General features: G+C 27.9%; 1 protein-coding gene across 2 annotated transcripts; it reads left to right on the top strand.

Annotated features, from left to right (window-relative positions):
* Window positions 1-1011: 1011 nt before the first annotated feature.
* LOC130933083 (uncharacterized) lies at window positions 1012-1639 on the top strand. 2 transcript variants are annotated; one of them, XM_057862593.1, is made up of 2 exons: window positions 1012-1104; window positions 1332-1639. In XM_057862593.1, exons 1-2 carry the CDS (start codon window positions 1020-1022, stop codon window positions 1622-1624), a joined length of 378 nt encoding a protein of 125 aa, XP_057718576.1. In that variant the 5' UTR covers window positions 1012-1019; the 3' UTR covers window positions 1625-1639. The 2 variants fall into 2 exon arrangements, with proteins under 2 accessions (XP_057718576.1, XP_057718575.1); XM_057862592.1 differs by having other exon boundaries at window positions 1329-1639.
* Window positions 1640-20252: the final 18613 nt, after the last annotated feature.

Raw genomic sequence — 20252 nt, 5'->3', positions numbered from 1 at the left:
AATTATATTGATATTGATTAATACTCTTGTTAATAATAAGATATTAATTATATTATTTTGTGACTTAGTCATTACTTATAAATAGATAATACTCTGTATTATACTAATAGAGTATCTAATTATCAAGTTTATTATTATTGAATTATTATCATGAATTTTAACCCATTGAATCATGAATTTTTTCAAATTTTAATGTGCAGTACAAAAAATTTTGAAAAACCACATACCAATAATATTAACTTACTCAACTAACAAAATACACTTACAGTTAAAATTTATGTATTATATACAAAAATTTTTATACTATCTTTATCGATAAGTTTGTGTTATATACAAAACTTTTGTGTTATATCAATAAATTTTTTTATTCTGTAACTAAAATTTATATACGGCAGAAAACATGAAAAAGGAAAAGTGATAACGTATGTGCGCCTTTCTTTTCTCGTTGGACTAGCGTCAATTTAATTAAAATTGTTTATAAAAACGCTTATACATGTATAGCATCACCAAAATAAAAATATTAATACATGATTAATCATTTCTCATAACTAGGTTCAATAAAACAATCACTTTCCACTAAAACTTCACCTGCTATATATTTTCATGTAAAAAAAATGTTAGAAGATTATTAAAATGTATTTTTTTTGTTATTAATTAGTCATTAATATTTAAAAATATAAATTAAAATTTATTATTAAAATACTAAACTAAAAAAATTGAGTTAACGACTAAAACTAATAGCCGAGTAACTTTTTTTTTTTTACGTAATATCAATGATAAGGAAATTAACCTAATAAATTTCTTATATACACTTAACTCTTGGCTTTTTATATTGGCCAAGAAAGTATGCATCTTTGCATTATGATCCCTTTAATGTAGCTACCATGCATTTATATTGTTATTATTTTATATATATAAGGGTATCCGATCACTACATTTCATACAATTTTTTCTTTTGTATCTTTAATTTTTGTTTTCTTTTTCTTCTTTTCTAATTTGCCTGGCCAATGATTGAGCATATGACTAACCCAAACGCTCATTTTTCTTTAGTTTTTCTTGCTTTTCTCTTATCTTGTCTAGTCTTTAGTGATGAACAGTCCGAAGGTTAGTTTACTCTACTTTCTAAATTCTCCTAATAAATCATATATATTTTTCATGATCATATGCCTTTTTTTCTTATCTTGGAAAAAACTTTATTTTTTAAAAATTAATTAAAAAGTTTAGTTTTAACCACAGCTACAATCTTAACACTTTTTCTTCTTTATTTTTATTTTATCTATTAGAGAAAAAAATTGGAACACATAATAATATGGTGTTTGATGAATTAGAAGGTTCAATAAGTGCTGGCTCCTATGACTTTCAGTGGCGGATTCCTAAAGTTAAAACGAATTGCAATAATACTACTCATTCACTTAGATATTATCCTAGCGCAAATCATGCTCATGCTCCTCCTCCTCCTCCCCGCCGTCGGCGTCGCGATCGTGCTCCGAATGCCATCCGCCGACACCGCCTCCGTCCCCGTCCACTTCCAGAGATAGATCCATTATTTCCATGGATACCTCAACCCAAGGCTTTGCCACCTCTGCCAAGGCCTCCGTCTATGCCTTCTCATCATCATCAGTAAGATGCGTCCACTTATTTATTAGCGAAAAATGGATAAATAGATCATTGACTTTTTGATTCGTAAACATTTAAATTTTTAAAAATTTAAAAATACATATCTGATTTTTTTTTATAATTTGGACATATAGATCTTTCATATTCACTTGAGTCTGTCAAACTTAACGAAAAAATTAAACATGACTCCTGTTATATTGACCTAGTTGATACGGATGTACATATAAAAGAGTTTTTAAAATGGGATAAATTAAATCCAGAGATCAATGTGTCCAGATTTTGAAAAAGTTAGAAACTTAAATGTATTTTTAAATTCTAAAAGATTTAAATATTCGCTGATCCAAAAATTAGGGATCAATTTATCTTTTTCTCTTTATTATAATTAACATTTTACTCGAACGATCAAATATGTTTTGTTTAGTAGCACTACTAAGTTAATCAATAGTTCAATACACTTTTATGCTTATGTTTGAGTTACATTTTAAACATTTTTTAGTTTAATTTTAATACATTTATAGAATAACATTCGTTCTTTTGAATTTATATATTTATGTGATCATTGTAAAAAATTTTTTTTTATTGACGTGATATTGTAATTAAATACATGTATAAAATTATTTTATATTGATAGTATATTAAAATTAATTTTTTAAAAATTATTTAAACATTGTTTTAGTTAGGAGACTGCTGAAGACGTCTTCTTATTAAAATATTAGATAAACAAATTTGGGTTAATAAAGTAATTAACTTATTCGTCCACTTAAGAAAATGTTAGAAATTTAAACTTTGACTTGTGTATGCAATAATTTATTATCCAGTAACAAACCTTAAATAGAGTTGAGATTCGCTACGAATTAATCATCTATCAAATCGAGAATGTTGTGAAAGACTCGAATGATAATGCCGTTTAAGAGAGAAAAGTGGTAAAATAACGACAACAACTAGCAAAATCGATAACACTAACAAAAAAAAAAGAAAAAAATAGAGAAAACAATCGATAATAGTAAAGATTTTTTGTATGATAATTGCTACTTTACTTTTAATATGGTGCCTAATTTATCAAAAAGATAAATGAATAATATTTAATAAATTTTGAACATTTAATTTTTACATAAAAAAAGTTAAACAAATTAAATATCATAAAATTAGCTTTTTTTTTTTGCATAAACGAATCAAAAAGAAAATAGGTTTAAAATAACTCCAGCCAAGCGACTATGGCAAGAGAGGAGAGATCTATATATAATAGAGATGGCCTGGAAAAATAAGCCAAGAAAAAATTAAATATATAGAATCATGATGGGTTTAATGTGTGAAAATCTTAATATTCATTTATAGTTATTAGAATCGAACTAATAATTAATTCAGTCAAAGAACTGAGTCACTAGTTTATTATTATGAATTAGAATTTTACGAAATATATTTTTGAAATAGGCTCGTTAGTTTTGGAACTTTCAAATAAGATGAACTCAAATCTAAAAAAACTATAATAGATAATAAAATTAGGATTGGGTTATATATTTATTATAATATGATTGAGTTAAGTTTATCTACAATAATGTTCACAGTTTGACTCGGTCTATTTTCATTCTTGTTATGATTTAGGATTTAAAATTTAGAGTTTAGAATTTAAAAAATCATTTCGTTACGATCATATAACCAATTTATGTTAAAAGAGATGATAATATAAAAAAAATAAAATAGAGCATAAAAAAATAATTCACATAAAATAATCGAGTCAATTTTTTTTATCGATGAATTAGATAATTTTTAATCTTAAACATAATTTTATTATATCCAATTATAACTGGGAATCAAACCTGAGATGTAACTAATAAGGCATCGGTACAAAATTTCTGCCACAAAGCCGAGTCTCTTTGAATAGTTTTGATAAGGGGGGCAAGTCAAATTTAAAGAAAAAAACGAAAGAAAATCCAATATACAAATCTTAGAAAACTGCCACAATAAACTTTTTTTTTTAATCTTCAATACAAACCCTAAAAAAGTGCTAATAAAAAAAATTAGAAAGGCCGTAAAAAATATATATTCATTGGAGGTTGGACCATGCCAATAAGTATTGTGAATTTGTGGCTTTCATTTTTCAAAAGCCAATGTCAAATAAAAAAAAATAAAATATAAAAGAAAATGTTATTATATATTGCCGTGTAGCATTTCAAGACATCCAACAGTGCTCACATTTTTTATGCTTTGACGACCATAGTATAAGCATTATATTAATTAACGATGCAAGGATTGAATTGAATTTCATTTTAAAAAATGTTAAAAAGTGATAATAAAATTAATAAAAAAATTATGGTGGTAATCTTTTTTAAAGAAGATAATATGAAGAGAAATGTAAATTTTAAATTTTTTTTTTCATATCTTTCAAAAAGCTTTGTACAATATTCTTTTTTTTTTATTATTACAATGCATAAATTCCATTTATGTATCAAAATAAATGTAACAATCATAAAAGATTGAAAGAAAGAAGTTTACAAATTAGATATCACAATGTGAAATTACTAATTGTTCTCAATTATTATGTCATAGACTGATTTTGATTTCCACACAATTCAAAAGCTTTATTGTTACAGTTATATATTTTTCTAAATTCTAATACTAATAAAAGAAAAAAATATTATATATTCTTTTAGTATATATACTTAACTCTTGGCTTTTTATATTGGTTAAGGGAGCATGCATCTTTGCATTATGATCCCTTGTATGTAGCTACCATTTATAATTTTATTTTATTAAATATTCTTAACCTATATATATATATATATAAGAAGGGCGTTAGATAAAATAATTTATACTTTTTTCCATTGCCTCCTTTACATTATTCTTTTTATTTTCTATATATATATATATATTCTCTTCATTCTTTTTAGTTGCACCTGCATGCTAATGAGTAGTCATATGATGATTAATTCAAAAGCCTATTTTTCTTTTCTTATTTTTGTTTCTCTCTTATCTTCTCATGTCTTGACTCATGAATTATCCGAGAGTGAGTTTTCTCTTTATTTCTTTAATTTCACCTACATGATTTAATTTTTATTTTTTAATTAATTAGCACATACATATATTAAAAATATTATGTATACATACAAATTTAACCATTAAATCCGTCATTATATTTATGTATAAATATATATAATATTTAATTTATTTTTAATATATATTTTATATTTTAATATATATTTTATATTTATATTGGTTCAAAAAATAAAATTATATGTTAATATTCCTTCATAGTATATATAGTTTTATTTCCTTCTCATCCGCATAATACTTTCTCAATTTGCTCATGATTGGAAATGATATTATATATTTATCAAAAAATACTTTTATTTATAATAATATAGGGTATTGGTAATCTAAATTGGTCCCTTGTATCGAACAAAATAATTTTTAATTAAAAATTTAATTAGCAATTAAAAAATGAATAATAAGGAAAATCAATAACTTCTTATAGGATAATTGAAACGATTTTAACTTCATATGCATATTATTATTATTATTATTATTATTATTATTATTATTATTATTATTATCCAATTATGTATATATGCTCCCTTCATTAATCCTTCCTGCATAATAAAATTTCCATTTTCATTCTCTTGTATGTTTAATTATTTTGGAAGCAACTTTATTCTTTAACATTAGGTATAATTTTTTTAAACATTGCTACAATCTTAACTTTCTTTTTTTCTTATTGTCTTGTTTATCCATTAGAGAAAATAATTTCAGTACATAATATTACATTTTATGAATTAGAAAATTCAACAGGTAGTTATGGCGATTACCATTCTAAGGATTTTCAATGGATTATGCCTTCCGAGTTACCTAAAGCTAAAAAGGATGAATATACTACTTATTCATTTGGTTATTTTCTCGGTGAAAAGCGTCCTAAGCGTCGTCGTATTAATTCTCCTCCTCCTCCTTCTCATTCTCCTCGTCGTCGTCGTATTAATCCTCCTCCTCTTCCACCACTAAATAAAATGTTTTTAGGGCGTCCACTTGATCCTACGCCCATGCCGCCGCTACCTACACCTCCACCAATATCCGATCTTAATCATTGGATGGTTTCATATATGACGAGTTCTACAGTGTAGAATTATATATTTTTTTTTACATGTATAAAAAGCAAATATCACAAAAATATGGATTTTTCTTGGACAATTTATTAAAAAATGTTGATGATCCAGTAAGTACCAAGTGTCTTATGAGAAAAATAAATTCTGTCATTTACAAAGACATATAATATATAACAATAGTTATTACTGGAAAAATAAGATCATTATTAAGCTTGTGGTTAGATTAATTTGGTTAATTATTTTTAATTTAAAAAATAAAAAACAATATTTATATATAATATGTAATTGGACTGGACCTAAACATGATTATATACTATTAAAAGGCAGGGCAATAACAATGTTTTATTTTAATTATCTTTTCTAGGCTAAAGCATTATTATGTCTTTCGCTTCTACTTTTTTTAGTCTCGAAATTTTTATAACTGGTAAAAATAATTTTAACAAAGTAATTTAGTTTAATCTAATTAATTTTATTATTAATATAATACATTAATAATTCATTAATTAATATTATTTAATATACACTAATTTATAATTTAAAAGTAAATAAACTTTACTTTAAATTAATAAATATAACTTTAAATATAAATATCAAAATTTATAATTTTATGATCCATTTAATTGGATTTTAAAAATTTTTTAGGATTTTAGAGTTTTATTTAATTTAAACATAACTTCTTGATGTAAAAATAAAATTTTATTTTTCTTAAAAAAATTTATTTATTTATTTATTCATTTCTTCAATTCATATTTTGTTTTAGTTCATAACGTTTTAAATTTTAGTTGATATTTTGATCACATATTTAATTCTAATATTTATATTGAGTTTAAATTAAATAGCGCGCGTTTGATTCTAAATTTTATAGTTTTTAATAATGTTAAATAATAAATATTATTAATTGAATTTCCAAACTTTAAAATTAATCAAGTTAGATTAAACTAACTTTGTTAAATATAATTTATTAAACATTAAAATTTTTGTCATAAAAAACGAGATAAATTCATATAAAAAATTATAACTATATTAGGTGTACATAAAAATTATAACTATATCACAGGATAAATTAAAATGTATGTGTATATAATTATTGCTTAGTATCTTGTTAACTAATTAGTGAATTGAATAGTTTGTTAAGTAAAGATTTGAGGATATAAATTTATGGTTGATGATGCTTGATGGTTAGTGGTGATTTGATGAATTTGTTGATGATTTGAAATATGATTATTGTGGTGATTGCTATGGTTATGAAGGAGGGTAAATTGTGTTGAATTGATAGGTTTGGAAGTGAATAGAATAGAACTTTTGAATGAAAATGAGGTTTAGGGAGAATTGCAAAATTTGGTTTTGGGCCGAACTTCGACGAGTTATAACTTAACTTTTGGAATCTCAAATTGATTTCAACTTGTTTTAAATGAAAATTGGGTTCATAAAATTTATGTCGTTGATAAACCGCTATTTTACAGTTTATTTTGTACTGAATTGAGTGGATTTTATCCATTATTCTCACACTTATTCATAGAATTCACATGTTTTATATTTTCCTTCCTAATTTTATTCTACGATTGAAAACATGCTTCTTTGGCCTTAAATTTGTTAATTTTAATCCTCTCTTATTACCACTTGATGCCGTGATATGTTTGTTAAGTGTTTCCAGGGTTTATAGGGCAGGAATGGCTTAGAGGATGGAAAGGAAGCATGCAAAAGTGGAAGGAACACAAGAAATTGAAGGAATTGTTAAGCTGTCAATCCTGACCTCTTCGTACTAAATCGATCATAACTTGAGCTGCAGAGGTCCGAATGAGGCGGTTCTAGTTGCGTTGGAAAGCTAACATCTGGGGCTTCAAAATGATATGCAATTTACAATAGTTGCCTTGCAGTTAGGTGACTCGCACGCATCGCCCATACGTGCGCGTCGCAGGATCAGCGTGACCAGTGCAGCAGGCAGCAACGCATACGCGTGGCCAACGTGTACACGTGACCAGGAATTTGCGCAGCGATGCGTATGCGTGATCTTGCATCACGTGCTGCAGATATCAGAAAATGCTGGGGTGATTTCTGAGCTGGTTTTGGCCCAGTTCCAAGCCCGAAAACATATATTAGAGACTGCAGAGTGGGGGATTCATTATACACTTTCATTCATACAATTTTAGGTTTTAGATGTAGTTTTTTAGTCTCTCCTCTCTCTAGGTTTTATGGTTTTTAGGTTTATTTCTTCTCAAATTCATATCTCTACCTTGCTTTAATTTAGGTTTCTTCTACTTTTAGTTGTTCTATTACTTTTGTTTATCTACTTCTCTTGTTGATTCCTTTATGTTGCCAATTTAGTGTATGAATTCCTCTTTTTTTTCTTTAATCCATATTAATGCAATTTATGTTTCATGTTTCTTATTGCTCAGTTACTTTGCTATTGTTATTCCTTTGCAATTGTTAGTCTTAGATTTTATATTCTTTCATTAGTGTTCTATGTTCTTATTTTATACCTTCCAAATGTTTGATAAAATGTTTGGTTGGATTTTAAAATAAATTTGTATGTTCTTGACTTTGATTGATTATTTAGAGACTCTTAAGTTATCAAAAGTCATTTATTGATTGGTGATTGAAAATTGCTAGTTGGCTTAAACTTCACTAAATCTAATCTTTGATTAGAACTTGTGAACTTAAGTTGATTTTAACCACTTGATTTTCCTTCATTGTTAGAGGTTAACTAAGTGAAAGCAAAAGGCAATTACCATTACAATTGATGATGATAATAATGATAGGAATTCCAATTCTCAATCCTTGTTGAAACTTTTCTTAGTTGTTATTTTATTTCCTTGTTATTTACATTCCTTGCTTATTAAACTCAAAACCCAAAAAGATACAATCTCATAACCAATAATAAACTACACTTCCCTGCAATTCCTTGACGACCCGATATTTAAATATTTCGGTTAATTTTATTAGGTTTGCTTAAGTGACAAACAATTTAAATATTGATTGAGGTTTAATTGTCGGTTTAGAATTATACTTGCAATGCAATATTTTTGTAAAAATCTTTACCGAAATTTTTCCTCCGTCAGCCGTTCAAAGAACGGAAGGAAAACGATTTAAAACGATTAAGTTATGCACGTCGAAAGTTTTAGTGTGAAATATGTAATTATGCAGCTAGACACTCCATGATTATGCAGCTTTCTGGTTGATCTATTTTTTTTTTTGGAAAAACGTACATCCACGCGTACGTGTGGACGCGTGTGGCCCACACGTACACGTGGCATGGAATTTTAAACTATGCATGCAGGAGTAGCCCTACGCGTGCGAGTAATGGACCAGCACGCATGTCCACGCGTACGCATGACCTACGCGTATGCGTGACATGAAGTATTCATTTACGCGTACGCATGACTAGGGGACGCGCACAAGCTGCATTTTTTACACTTTCATGCGCAAGCGTGAGCCACGCGTACGCGTGAGCCATGCGTACGCATGGCCCCTGTTCCAGCAAACATGGTTTTTGAGTTTTAAAACCCTATTTCAAACTTTTAAACCTATATTTTCATTCCTTTAGTCATAAATAATAGTATTAAACCTGATAATCAGATGAAGTTAGGAAACAAGGATAACTTGGAGACGAAGTAAAGCTGAAAAGTGATGAATTGATTATGAAATGTTACAGATGATCATGTATGATACTTGGCTTGATTAATTAAATGATCTGAGATACGAGATTCTCTGGGTAAAGTACCATGACTTGCCACCACGTGTACCAGGTTGAAAACCCGATACTTTGTTGACCCTACGACGTAAGAGTGACCGGGCACTTATAAATTCTCGGGAATGATACCCCCATTGAGCGATTTGATATATATATATGAGAAAAAGCTATGTATAGACTCATGGGAATGCACGTCGAGGGATAGTCCAATGGTTTAGCAAACCGGACTTGTCGGGTTGGTTTGATAACCGACAGATGAGACTCATCAGCCATAGGACAAGCATACATCATGTACATATTACTTGAACTACTTGCTTGTGCTTTAACTGAGTGTGCATAAGTGCATTTGCTATGTTAAATGTATATTTGCTACTTGCAGTACTTGTAACCTTCTTGTATTTGCTTTTATCTACTTATTTGTCTGTGAAATGTTGTCGGAGATGGAAGTATGGAGGAAAGGGAATAAGACTTAGATTCAAGATTAAGTTTAATTAGATTTAGATACTCTTAGTAAACCACATTTTATGACTTCTATTTAATACTTTAAGCTCTATAATCTGAGTGTCGGTATTTTAGGATTGCATCTGGCATTTTCAAGACCTTATATCTTATATGTGTGGTGCCTTTACCATACTGAGAACCTCTGGTTCTCACCCCATACTATGTTATTGTTTTTCAGATGCAGGTCGAAAAGCACCTCCTTAGGCGTCCGAGCTTTTGAAGCGAAGTGGTTATCGAGTTGCCTTTTTAGGATTGTGCAGTTATATATATATATATATATATATGTACTTAGCTTTCTCTCTTCATGACTTGTTCCTTTTGATCCTCTTAGAGGCTTATGGAGAGACAGTATTTTGTTTATGTAAATTTGGGATTTTGGATATGTATTTATATGTGTATATATATTCTTCGACCAGTCTTGACTTCGTAGGCTGAGTTAGGAGCTTGATATTTTGTATCTTTGGCCGTCTATTCCTACTTTTGTTACTTTATGCTTGATAGTTACAGTTTTCTTAGCACGCAAGTTAACTCGTTTCCTGAGCATTGCGTTTTTATTTCGTGATTTTTATTTCATCTATTCTTCAAGACTCCTAGTATATTATAATCTTTCTGCTATTATATGTATACATTTTATTTTAGAGGTCGTAATACCACACCAACTCTATTTTATGGCTTAAGCGTAAAGTTCAGTGTGGTAGGGTGTTACACAGATGCACACGTGTGAGAGAATTTTTAAAATGGAATAAATTAAACCCAAAAATCAATGCGTCCAGATTTTGAAAAAGTTAAAATTTGAATGTATTTTTAAATTTTTAAAGATTTAAATATTCACAAACCCAAAAATTAAGGATCGATTTATCTTTTTCTCTTTATTAGGATTAACATTTTACTCTAACGATCAAAGAAGCTCTGTTAGTAGCACTACTAAGTTAATCAATAGTTCAATACACTTTTATGCTTATGTTTGAGTTACATTTTAAACATTTTTTAGTTTAATTTTAATACATTTATAGAATAACATCCGTTCTTTTGAATTATTATTCATGCGATCGTTGTAAAAAAAAATTTTATTGACGTGATATTGTAATTGAATACATGTATAAAATTATTTTATATTGATAATACATTAAAATTAAAATTTTAAAAATTATTTAAACATTGGCTTAGCTAGGAGACTATGAAGACGTCTTTTTATTAAAATATTAGATAAATTAATTTGGATTAATCAAGTAATTAATTTATTCGTCCACTTAAGAAAGTGTTAGAAATTTAAACTTTGACTTGTATATGCAACAATTCATTATCCACTAATAAAAACCCTGAAATAGAGTTGAGATTCGCTACGAATTAATCATCTATCAGATCAAGAATGTCGTGGAAAACAAAAAAATATTAGATAAAGTATAGACTCAAATGATAATGCCATTCAAAAGAAAAAAGAAGTAAAGTAATGACAATAACCAACAAAATCGATAACATTAGTGGAAAAAAAAAGGGAAAACAATTGATAATAGTAAATATTTTTTACATAATAATTGCTATGATGTTTTTAATATGGTACCTAATTTATCGAAAAGATAAATAAATAATATTTAATAAATTTTAAATATTTAATTTTTTACATAAAAAAATAAATTAGACAAATTAAGCACTATAAAATTAATTTTTTTTTGCATAAACGAATCAAAAAGGAAATAAGTTCAAAATAACTCCAGCCAAGCGACTATGACAAGAGAGGAGAGATCTATATATAATAGAGATGGCCTGGGAAAATAAGCCAAGAAAAAATATATAGAATCATAATGGGCTTAATGTGTGAAAATCTTAATATTCATTCATAATTATTAGAATCGAAATAATAATTAATTCAGTCAAAGAACTGAGTCACTAGTTTATTGTTGTAAATTATAATTTTGCGAAATATATTTTTTAAATAGGCTCGTTAGTTTTTAAACTTTTAAATAAACCAAATTCGAACTTAAAAAACCTATAATAGATAATAAGATTAGAATTGGATTATATATTTATAATATAATTGAGTTAAGTTTGTCTACAGTAATGTTCACCTCGGTCTATTTTTTCTTTTGTTATGATTTAGGGTTTAAAAATTAGAGTTTAAAATTTAAAAAGTTATTTCGTTATGATTCTATATAACCAATTTATGTTAAAAGAGATGATAATATGAAAAAAATTAAATAGAGCATAAAAAAATAATTCACATAAAAGGGCCGAGTCAGTTTTTTTTGTATGGATGGATTAAACAACTCTTAATTTTAGATATTTTTCACTCACGCATACCACACTCACACACAATACAAATTTTATCATATCTAATTATAACTGGAAATCAAATCTGGGATGTAGCTATATAAACCAACAAATAAGTTGTCAGTACTAAATTTCTGCCACAGAACCGAGTCTCTTTGAATAGTTTTGATAACGGGGCAAGTCAAATTTAAAGAAAAAAACGAAAGAAAATCTACAAACCTTAAAAAACTGTCACAATAAACTTTTTTTTTATATTATTTTTAAAGCAACAGTATCTTCAATACAAACCTTAAAAAGGTGTTAATAAAAAAAATTAGAAAGGCCGTAAAAAATATATCTTCATTTGAGATTGGACCACATGCCAATAAGTATTGTGAATTTGTGGCTTTCATTTTTCAAAAGCCAATGTTAAATTAAAAAAAAAGAAATATAAAAGAAAATGTTATTATATATTGCCGTGTAGCATTTCAGGACATTCAATAGTTCTCACATTTTTTATGCTTTGAGGACCATAGTAGCCATTATATTAATTAACGATGTAAGGATTGAATTGAATTTCATTTAAAAAAAATTGTTAAAAAGTGATAATAAAATTAATAAAAAAATTATGGTGGTAATCTTTTTTAAAGAAGATAATATGAAGAGAAATGTAAATTTTAAATTTTTTTTTCATATCTTGCAAAAAGCTTTGTACAATATTCTTTTTTTTTTTTTACAATGCGTAAATTTCATTCATGTATATTCAAATAAATGTAACAATCATAAAAGATTGAAAGAAAGAAGTTTACAAATTAGATAGTATTTCAGTTTCACAATGTGAAATTACTAATAGTTCTCAATTATTATGTCATAAACTGATTTGCACATAATTCAAAAGCTTTACTGTTAGTGTTATATATTCTCCTAAATTCTAATATTGATAAAAGAAAAAAAAATATTATATATTCTTCTAGTATATACTTAACTCTTGGCTTTTTATATTGGTTAAGGGAGCATGCATCTTTGCATTATGATCCCTTGTATGTAGCTACCATTTATAATTTTATTTTATTAAATATTCTCAACCTATATATATATATATATATATATATATATAAGAAGGGTGTTAGATAAAATAATTTATACTTTTTTCCATTGCCACCTTTACATTATTCTTTTTATTTTCTATATATATATATATATATATATATATATTCTCTTCTTTCTTTTTAGTTGCACGCATATGAGTAGTCATATGATGACTAATTCAAAAGCCTATCTTTCTTTTCTTATTTTTGCTTCTCTCTTATCTTCTCATGTCTTGACTCATGAATTACCCGAGGGTGAGTTTTCTCTTTGCTTCTTTAATTTCACCTGCATGATATAATTTTCATTTTTTTAATTAATTAACACATACATATATTAAAAATATTATGTACATATACAAATTTAACCATTAAATAAGTCATTATATATTTATATATAAATATATAATATTTAATTTATTTTTAATATATATTTATATTTTAATATATATTTTATATTCATAATCAGTTCAAAAAAGTAAAATTAACAATGAAAATCAATAACTTCTTATAAGATAGTCGAAACAATTTTAACTTCATATGCATATTATTATTATTATTATTATTATTATTATTATTATTATTATCCAATTATGTATGCTCCCTTCATTTATTAATCCTTCCTCCATAATAAAATTTCCATTTTCATACTCTTGTATGTTTAATTATTTTGGAAGCAACTTTATTCTTTAACATTAGGTATAATTTTTTTAAACATTGCTACAATCTTAACTTTCTTTTTTTCTTATTCTCTTATTTATCCATTAGAGAAAATCATTTCAGTACATAATATTACATTTTATGAATTAGAAAATTCAACAGGTAGTTATGGTGGTTATCATTTCAAGAATTTTCAATGGACTATGCCTTCTGAGCTACCTAAAGCTAAAAAGGATCAATATACTACTTATTCACTTGGTTATTTTCTTAGCGGAAGGCGTCTTAAGCGTCGTCGTATGAATCCTTCTCTTCGTCGTCCTCGTCATACTAATCCTCCTCCTCCTCCCCTTCCTTCTATTATTTCTCGTCGTCGTCGCATTAATTCTCCTCCTCACAACTAAATAAAATGTTTAGGTTGTCCATTTGACTCTACGCCTATGTTGCCGCTACCTACACCTCCACCAATGTCCGTTCTTAACCATTGGATGGTTTCATATATAACGAGTTCTACAGTGTAGAATTTTTTTTTTTTCTACATGTATGGAAAACAAATGTTAGAAAAGTATGGACTTCTCTCAAACAATTTGTTAAAAAGTGTTGATGATCTAGCAAGTGTCAAGTGTCTTGTGAGAAATAAGATCATTATTTATATATAATAGTAGTTATTATTGAAAAAAATAAGATCATTATTAAACTTGTGGTTAGATTAAGTTGGTTAATTAATTTTAATTTAAAAAATAAAAAAAACAATATTTATATATAATATGTAATTGGACTGGGTTTATACATGACTATATATTGAAAGGCAGGGCAATAACAATGTTTTATTTTAAGGAAAATGCTCCCATAGAGACGCGTAAAATGTCTTTTTGTAAAGATATTTATCTGTCGCATTATTATTGGACATATTAATAAACCGATTATTTTTAAATTTTTTAACAAATTAGAATAAAACCGATTTTTATATAACAATAATAATAAATCCAATTGTTATCAGATTCGGTTGAACCGATTAATTTACATAACCCACTGGATTATGTTTTTTTTTAAATAAAAATCAGAGATATATTTATTTTTTTATCAAAAAATTTAAACATAATTCAATTTAGATTGTGTAAATTGGTCGGATCAAATCGGGTCTAATAATTATAGTGCGGATAATTGGATTTATTATTGTTGCTATAATAAATTGATTTTAATCTGATTTATTAAAAAATAAATTATTAGCTAATTTAATAAAGATATCTAATAATATCATAATACATATAAACGTCTTTAAAAAAAAGATAATTTTAGTGTCTTTATCGAAGTGTCCTCTTTATTTTAATTATCTTTTCTGGAGTAAAGCATTGTGTCTTCGCTTCTACTTTTTTTTAGTTTCAAAATTTTTATAACTAGTAAAAATAATTTTAACAAAGTAGTTTAGTATAATTTTATTATTAATATAATACATTAATAATTCATTAATTAATATTATTTAAGATACACTAATTTATAATTTAAAATTAAATAAACTTTACTTTAAAATTAATAAATATAACTCTAAATTTAAATATTAAAATTTATAATTTTATAATCCATTTAATTGGATTTTAAAAAAATTTTAGGATTTTAAAGTTTTATTTAATTTAAACATAACTTCTTGATGTAAAACTAAAATTTTATTTTTCTTAAAAAATAATTTTTATTTATTTATTCATTTCTTCAATTCATATTTTGTTTTATTTCATAACGTTTTAAATTTTAGTTGATATTTTGATCACATATTTAATTATAATAGTTATATTGAGTTTAAATTAAATAGCGTTTGATTCTAAATTATAATTTTAAATTATATATTTTTGAATAATGTTAAATAATAAATATTATTAATTGAATTTCCAAACTTTAAAATTAATCAAGTTAGATTAAACTAATTTTGTTAAATATAATTTATTAAACATTAAAATTTTTGTCATTAAAAACGAGATAAATTCATTTACAAAGTTATAACTATTTCAGGTGTACATAAAAAATTTACTATTCAAATCAGTCACTTACATTATAAATATATATTAAAATATAAAATATTTATTAAAAATAACTTAAATAATATATATTTATACACAAATATATAATAATAATTGATTGTTGACGTGTATATAGTATTTTTATAAAAACTAATTCACAAACATAAAAACAAAATTATAATTGGATGGAAACCACCTTATTTGCCTTTTTTTTTAAAAAAAAAGGTTAACTTTAATATTTAATGATGATTTAAGTTATTTTTAAAAAACATTATTTTTTTAAAAATTTATTTAAGACCAATTTTTCTAATAAGTTTCACAACCAAAATAAATGAAACTTATTCATAGGTTTTAACCATTAACGCGCCAAAAGAGGAAAACAATAAAAACATGCTACTTTAACCCAAAAAAAAAAGTAAAAACTCTTTTTTACTCATGCCTTTTAATAATAGAGTCTTCTTTAGACCCCGTCCAATTATATTTTACAAATATTAATTTTTTACAAATTTTTAAGATTAGCTCTTATAATTAGAGTAAAATGTCTGAACTAACTTATTTACATTTGTTGTCTTAAAAGGTTTTATTGGTATTTAAAAAAAATTAATTTATTCAAAAGATAAATTTTTAGGAGTTTATTTTTCATTTTACTTAATTTTTAATTAATCACACTTAATCTAACTACTAGGGATGTTTATAGGCCGGGTAAAATCGAGTTTGTTCTGACCTAAACCTGATCCTAAATATACACCGAGTCTAATTTTTAGACCTTAACCCGACCCTAAACCCGATGAAACATAAACATTTTCAGACCACAAATATACTAAGTCCAAACCAAATAAAAACCGGATCTTTAAAGCTTTAATAAAAATTTATAAAAAAACTTATTTATAAAAAAATTTATTTATGATGCACTTATTTATAAAGAAGAAACTTGTTACCGAAAAATTGATATCCGTATTTGAACTTGAATTTGTCTATAAATTCTAATTTTATGCTTCTTTGATCTATTTTTTAATTCAACAAGTGTGATTAAAAATAAAACAATAAGCTTATAATTAATATAACATAATATTGAAATTAATTTAAAACATATATGAAGGTTGTAGAAGACTTAGAGAAAGGGGGTTGAATCTATGACCTTCTTTTACTTTAAAAAAATACCCCTTTGATTACAAGCTTTCAGTCTGAATCTGTTTGAACCCAGCAGCATGGTGGAATTTTCACTATAGTTAAAGTATTACATACACCAATTCCACAGAATTGACATAATCCTTTCACTTTCAAGTTCTTGGCTATGCTAATACCTAACTCTTCATTCTTAGTGCTTACCCAACTAAGAAAGGGTACCTCACAGGTACTGGATACAAAACAATAGAAACAACCTAAAGAAATCTGAAATACTTTAGGCTTTTCACTCAAGTGTATTACTCAGCCTTTTATCACTCTTTGACTTTTTCATAAGCTTTCTCTTTCTGCCTTTTACCTCTCAATAAATTACAAAAAGATATACATTAAAAATAAAATTACAATATGTAAAACATGAAGGAAATTGATGCTTCAACAGCCTTTGTTGTTATGTGATGAACCAGATTTACTTGACTCTGATTTAGTTTCTCATTCTCGCAGAATGCTCCTTTGATTAGGAAGCACTGTCAAAGTTGATGAACTTTTTTAGAGAACACTTCTCAGAACATGAACTTCAAAACCCTGGTTCTCTCTCCTTACCTTCAGAAGAGTGAACAATTTTCTTTTGTATCTCCTTGTATGTTGCTGAGTTGCTCTCTTCCAAGTCAACTCCTCAAACTGTGTGCTACCAACATACCATTTCACTCTTTTCAATAAATTCCTAAATTAGAAATTTTGAATCTGATCCTCTTAATTGACCGAAGGTCTCAGGGAAGCAATGAAAAATTTGTTCAATGGTAATCCCATATCTGAACCATTAAAAGTGTGCTTTGGCTCCAAGAAACTTTGTGAATGGTGGACGAAATTGTGATCACTTGTTATTTTGTTTATACAGGATGTATACTCTTATGGCACTGTTTATTTTCTTCACAACTCCGTTCAACTAACCAGCAAGTGTACTGGGTCGTCCAAGTAATACCTTACGTGAGTAAGGGTCGAATCCACAGAGACTGTTGGTATGAAGCAAGCTATGGTCACCTTGTAGATCTCAGTCAGGCGAATTAAACATGATATTTAATTAGATTCCAATAAAATAGAAAATAAATAATAAAAAGGATAGAAATACTTATGTAGATTCATTGGTAGGAATTTCAGTTAAGTATATGAAGATGCTGTAGAGCTCTCGGACGCCTGCTCTCCTATTCCTTCTACCCAATCCTTCTTACTCCTTTCCATGGCAAGCTTTGTATAGGGGTTCACCATCAACTGTGGCTACTTTCATCCTCTCGGGGAAATATCCTATGCGGCTGTCACTCGCACAGCTAACCAGTCTGGAGGCATCACCCATGGTTGATGGCTACATCCCATCCTCGCAGTGAAAGCTAATGCTCACGCACTCTGTCACAGTACGGCCAATCACCGGTTGGTTCCCTCCCCTACTGGAATAGAATCCATTGATTCTTTTGCGTTGTCACTACGCCCAGCAGGTTACAGGTTTGAAGCGCGTCACAGTCATTCATTACCGGAATCCTACTCGGACACCACAGACAAGGTAGACTTTCCGGACTCCCAGGATCCTACTCGGAACACCACAGACAAGGTTGGACTTTCCGGATCCTCATAAATGCCGCCATCCATCTAGCTTATACCACGAAGATTCTGTTGGGGAATCTAAGAGATATACATTCAAGCTCTGTTGCATGTAGAACGGAAGTGGTTGTCAATCACGCGCGTTCATAAGTGAGAATAATAATGAGGGTTATCCAACTCATCACATTCATCATGTTCTTGGGTACGAATGAATATCTTGGAATAAGAATAAAAGAGGAATTGAATAAAAGAAAGTAGAACTTCATTAATCTTTGAGGTACAGCAGAGCTCCACACCCTTAATCTATGGTGTGCAGAAACTCCACCGTTGAAAATACATAAGCAGAAGGTTCAGGCATGGCCGAATGGCCAGCCCTCTCTATGATCAAGTGACCGAATGAATAGAGACTTAAAGTGGTCAAAAGATGTCAAATACATTAGTTAAATGTTCTATTTATAATAAACTAGCTCCTAGGGTTTACATGAGTAAGTAATTGATGCATAAATCCACTTCCGGGGCCCACTTGGTGTATGTTTGGGCTGAGCTTGTTCAATCCACGAGCTGAGGCTTCTCTTGGAGTTGAACTCCGAGTTATGACGTGTTTTGGGCGTTCAACTCCGGATCATGACGTTTTTCTGGCGTTTAACTCCAGACAGCAGCATGAACTTGGCGTTCAACGCCAAGTTACGTCGTCAATTTCCGAATAAAGTATGGACTATTATATATTGCTGGAAAGCCCTGGATGTCTACTTTCCAACGCCGTTGAGAGCGCGCCAATTGGAGTTCTGTAGCTCCGGAAAATCCATTTTGAGTGCAGGGAGGTCAGATTCCAACAGCATCAGCAGTCCTTTTGTCAGCCTCTTTCAGAGTTTTGCTCAAATCCCTCAATTTCAGCCAGAATTTACCTGAAATCACAGAAAAACACACAAACTCATAGTAAAGTCCAGAAATGTGAATTTAACATAAAAACTAATGAAAACATCCCTAAAAGTAGCTTGAACTTACTAAAAACTACCTAAAAACAATGCCAAAAAGCGTATAAATTATCCGCTCATCACAACACCAAACTTAAATTGTTGCTTGTCCCCAAGCAACTGAAAATCAAACAGGATAAAAAGAAGAGAATATACTATAAATTCAGAAATATCAATGAATATTAATTATAATTAGATGAGCGGGACTTGTAGCTTTTTGCTTCTGAACAGTTTTGGCATCTCACTTTTTCCTTTGAAGTTTAGAATGATTGGCTTCTCTAGGAACTTAGAATTTTGGATAGTGTTATTGACTTTCTTAGTTAAACATGTTGATTCTTGAACATAGCTACTTTTGAGTTTTGGCCGTGGCCCTAAGCATTTTGTTTTCCAGTATTACCACCGGATACATAAATGCCACAGACACATAACTGGGTGAACCTTTTCAGATTGTGACTCAGCTTTGCTAGAGTCCCCAGTTAGTGGTGTCCAGAGCTCTTAAGCATACTCTTTTGCTTTGGATCCTTTTTACCCTTGCCTTTTGGTTTTAAGGGCTATTGGCTTTTTCTACTGCTCCTTCTTTTTTTTTTCTTTTCGCCATTTTTTTTCAAATTTTTTTTCGCAAGCTTTCTTTTTCACTGCTTTTTCTTGCTTCAAGAATT

Source organism: Arachis stenosperma, chromosome 6, assembly GCF_014773155.1.
Source record: "Arachis stenosperma cultivar V10309 chromosome 6, arast.V10309.gnm1.PFL2, whole genome shotgun sequence".
Lineage (NCBI taxonomy): Eukaryota > Viridiplantae > Streptophyta > Magnoliopsida > Fabales > Fabaceae > Arachis > Arachis stenosperma.
This window is presented reverse-complemented; position numbering and strand designations above follow the sequence as displayed.

Bases quoted from the DNA above. Each gene is read 5' to 3' on its own strand.
- LOC130933083 (XM_057862592.1), top strand. From the start codon at position 1,020: ATGACTAACCCAAACGCTCATTTTTCTTTAGTTTTTCTTGCTTTTCTC. The intron at 1,105-1,328 runs GTTAGTTTACTC...TTGATGAATTAG, and splicing joins TAGTGATGAACAGTCCGAAG to AAGGTTCAATAAGTGCTGGC.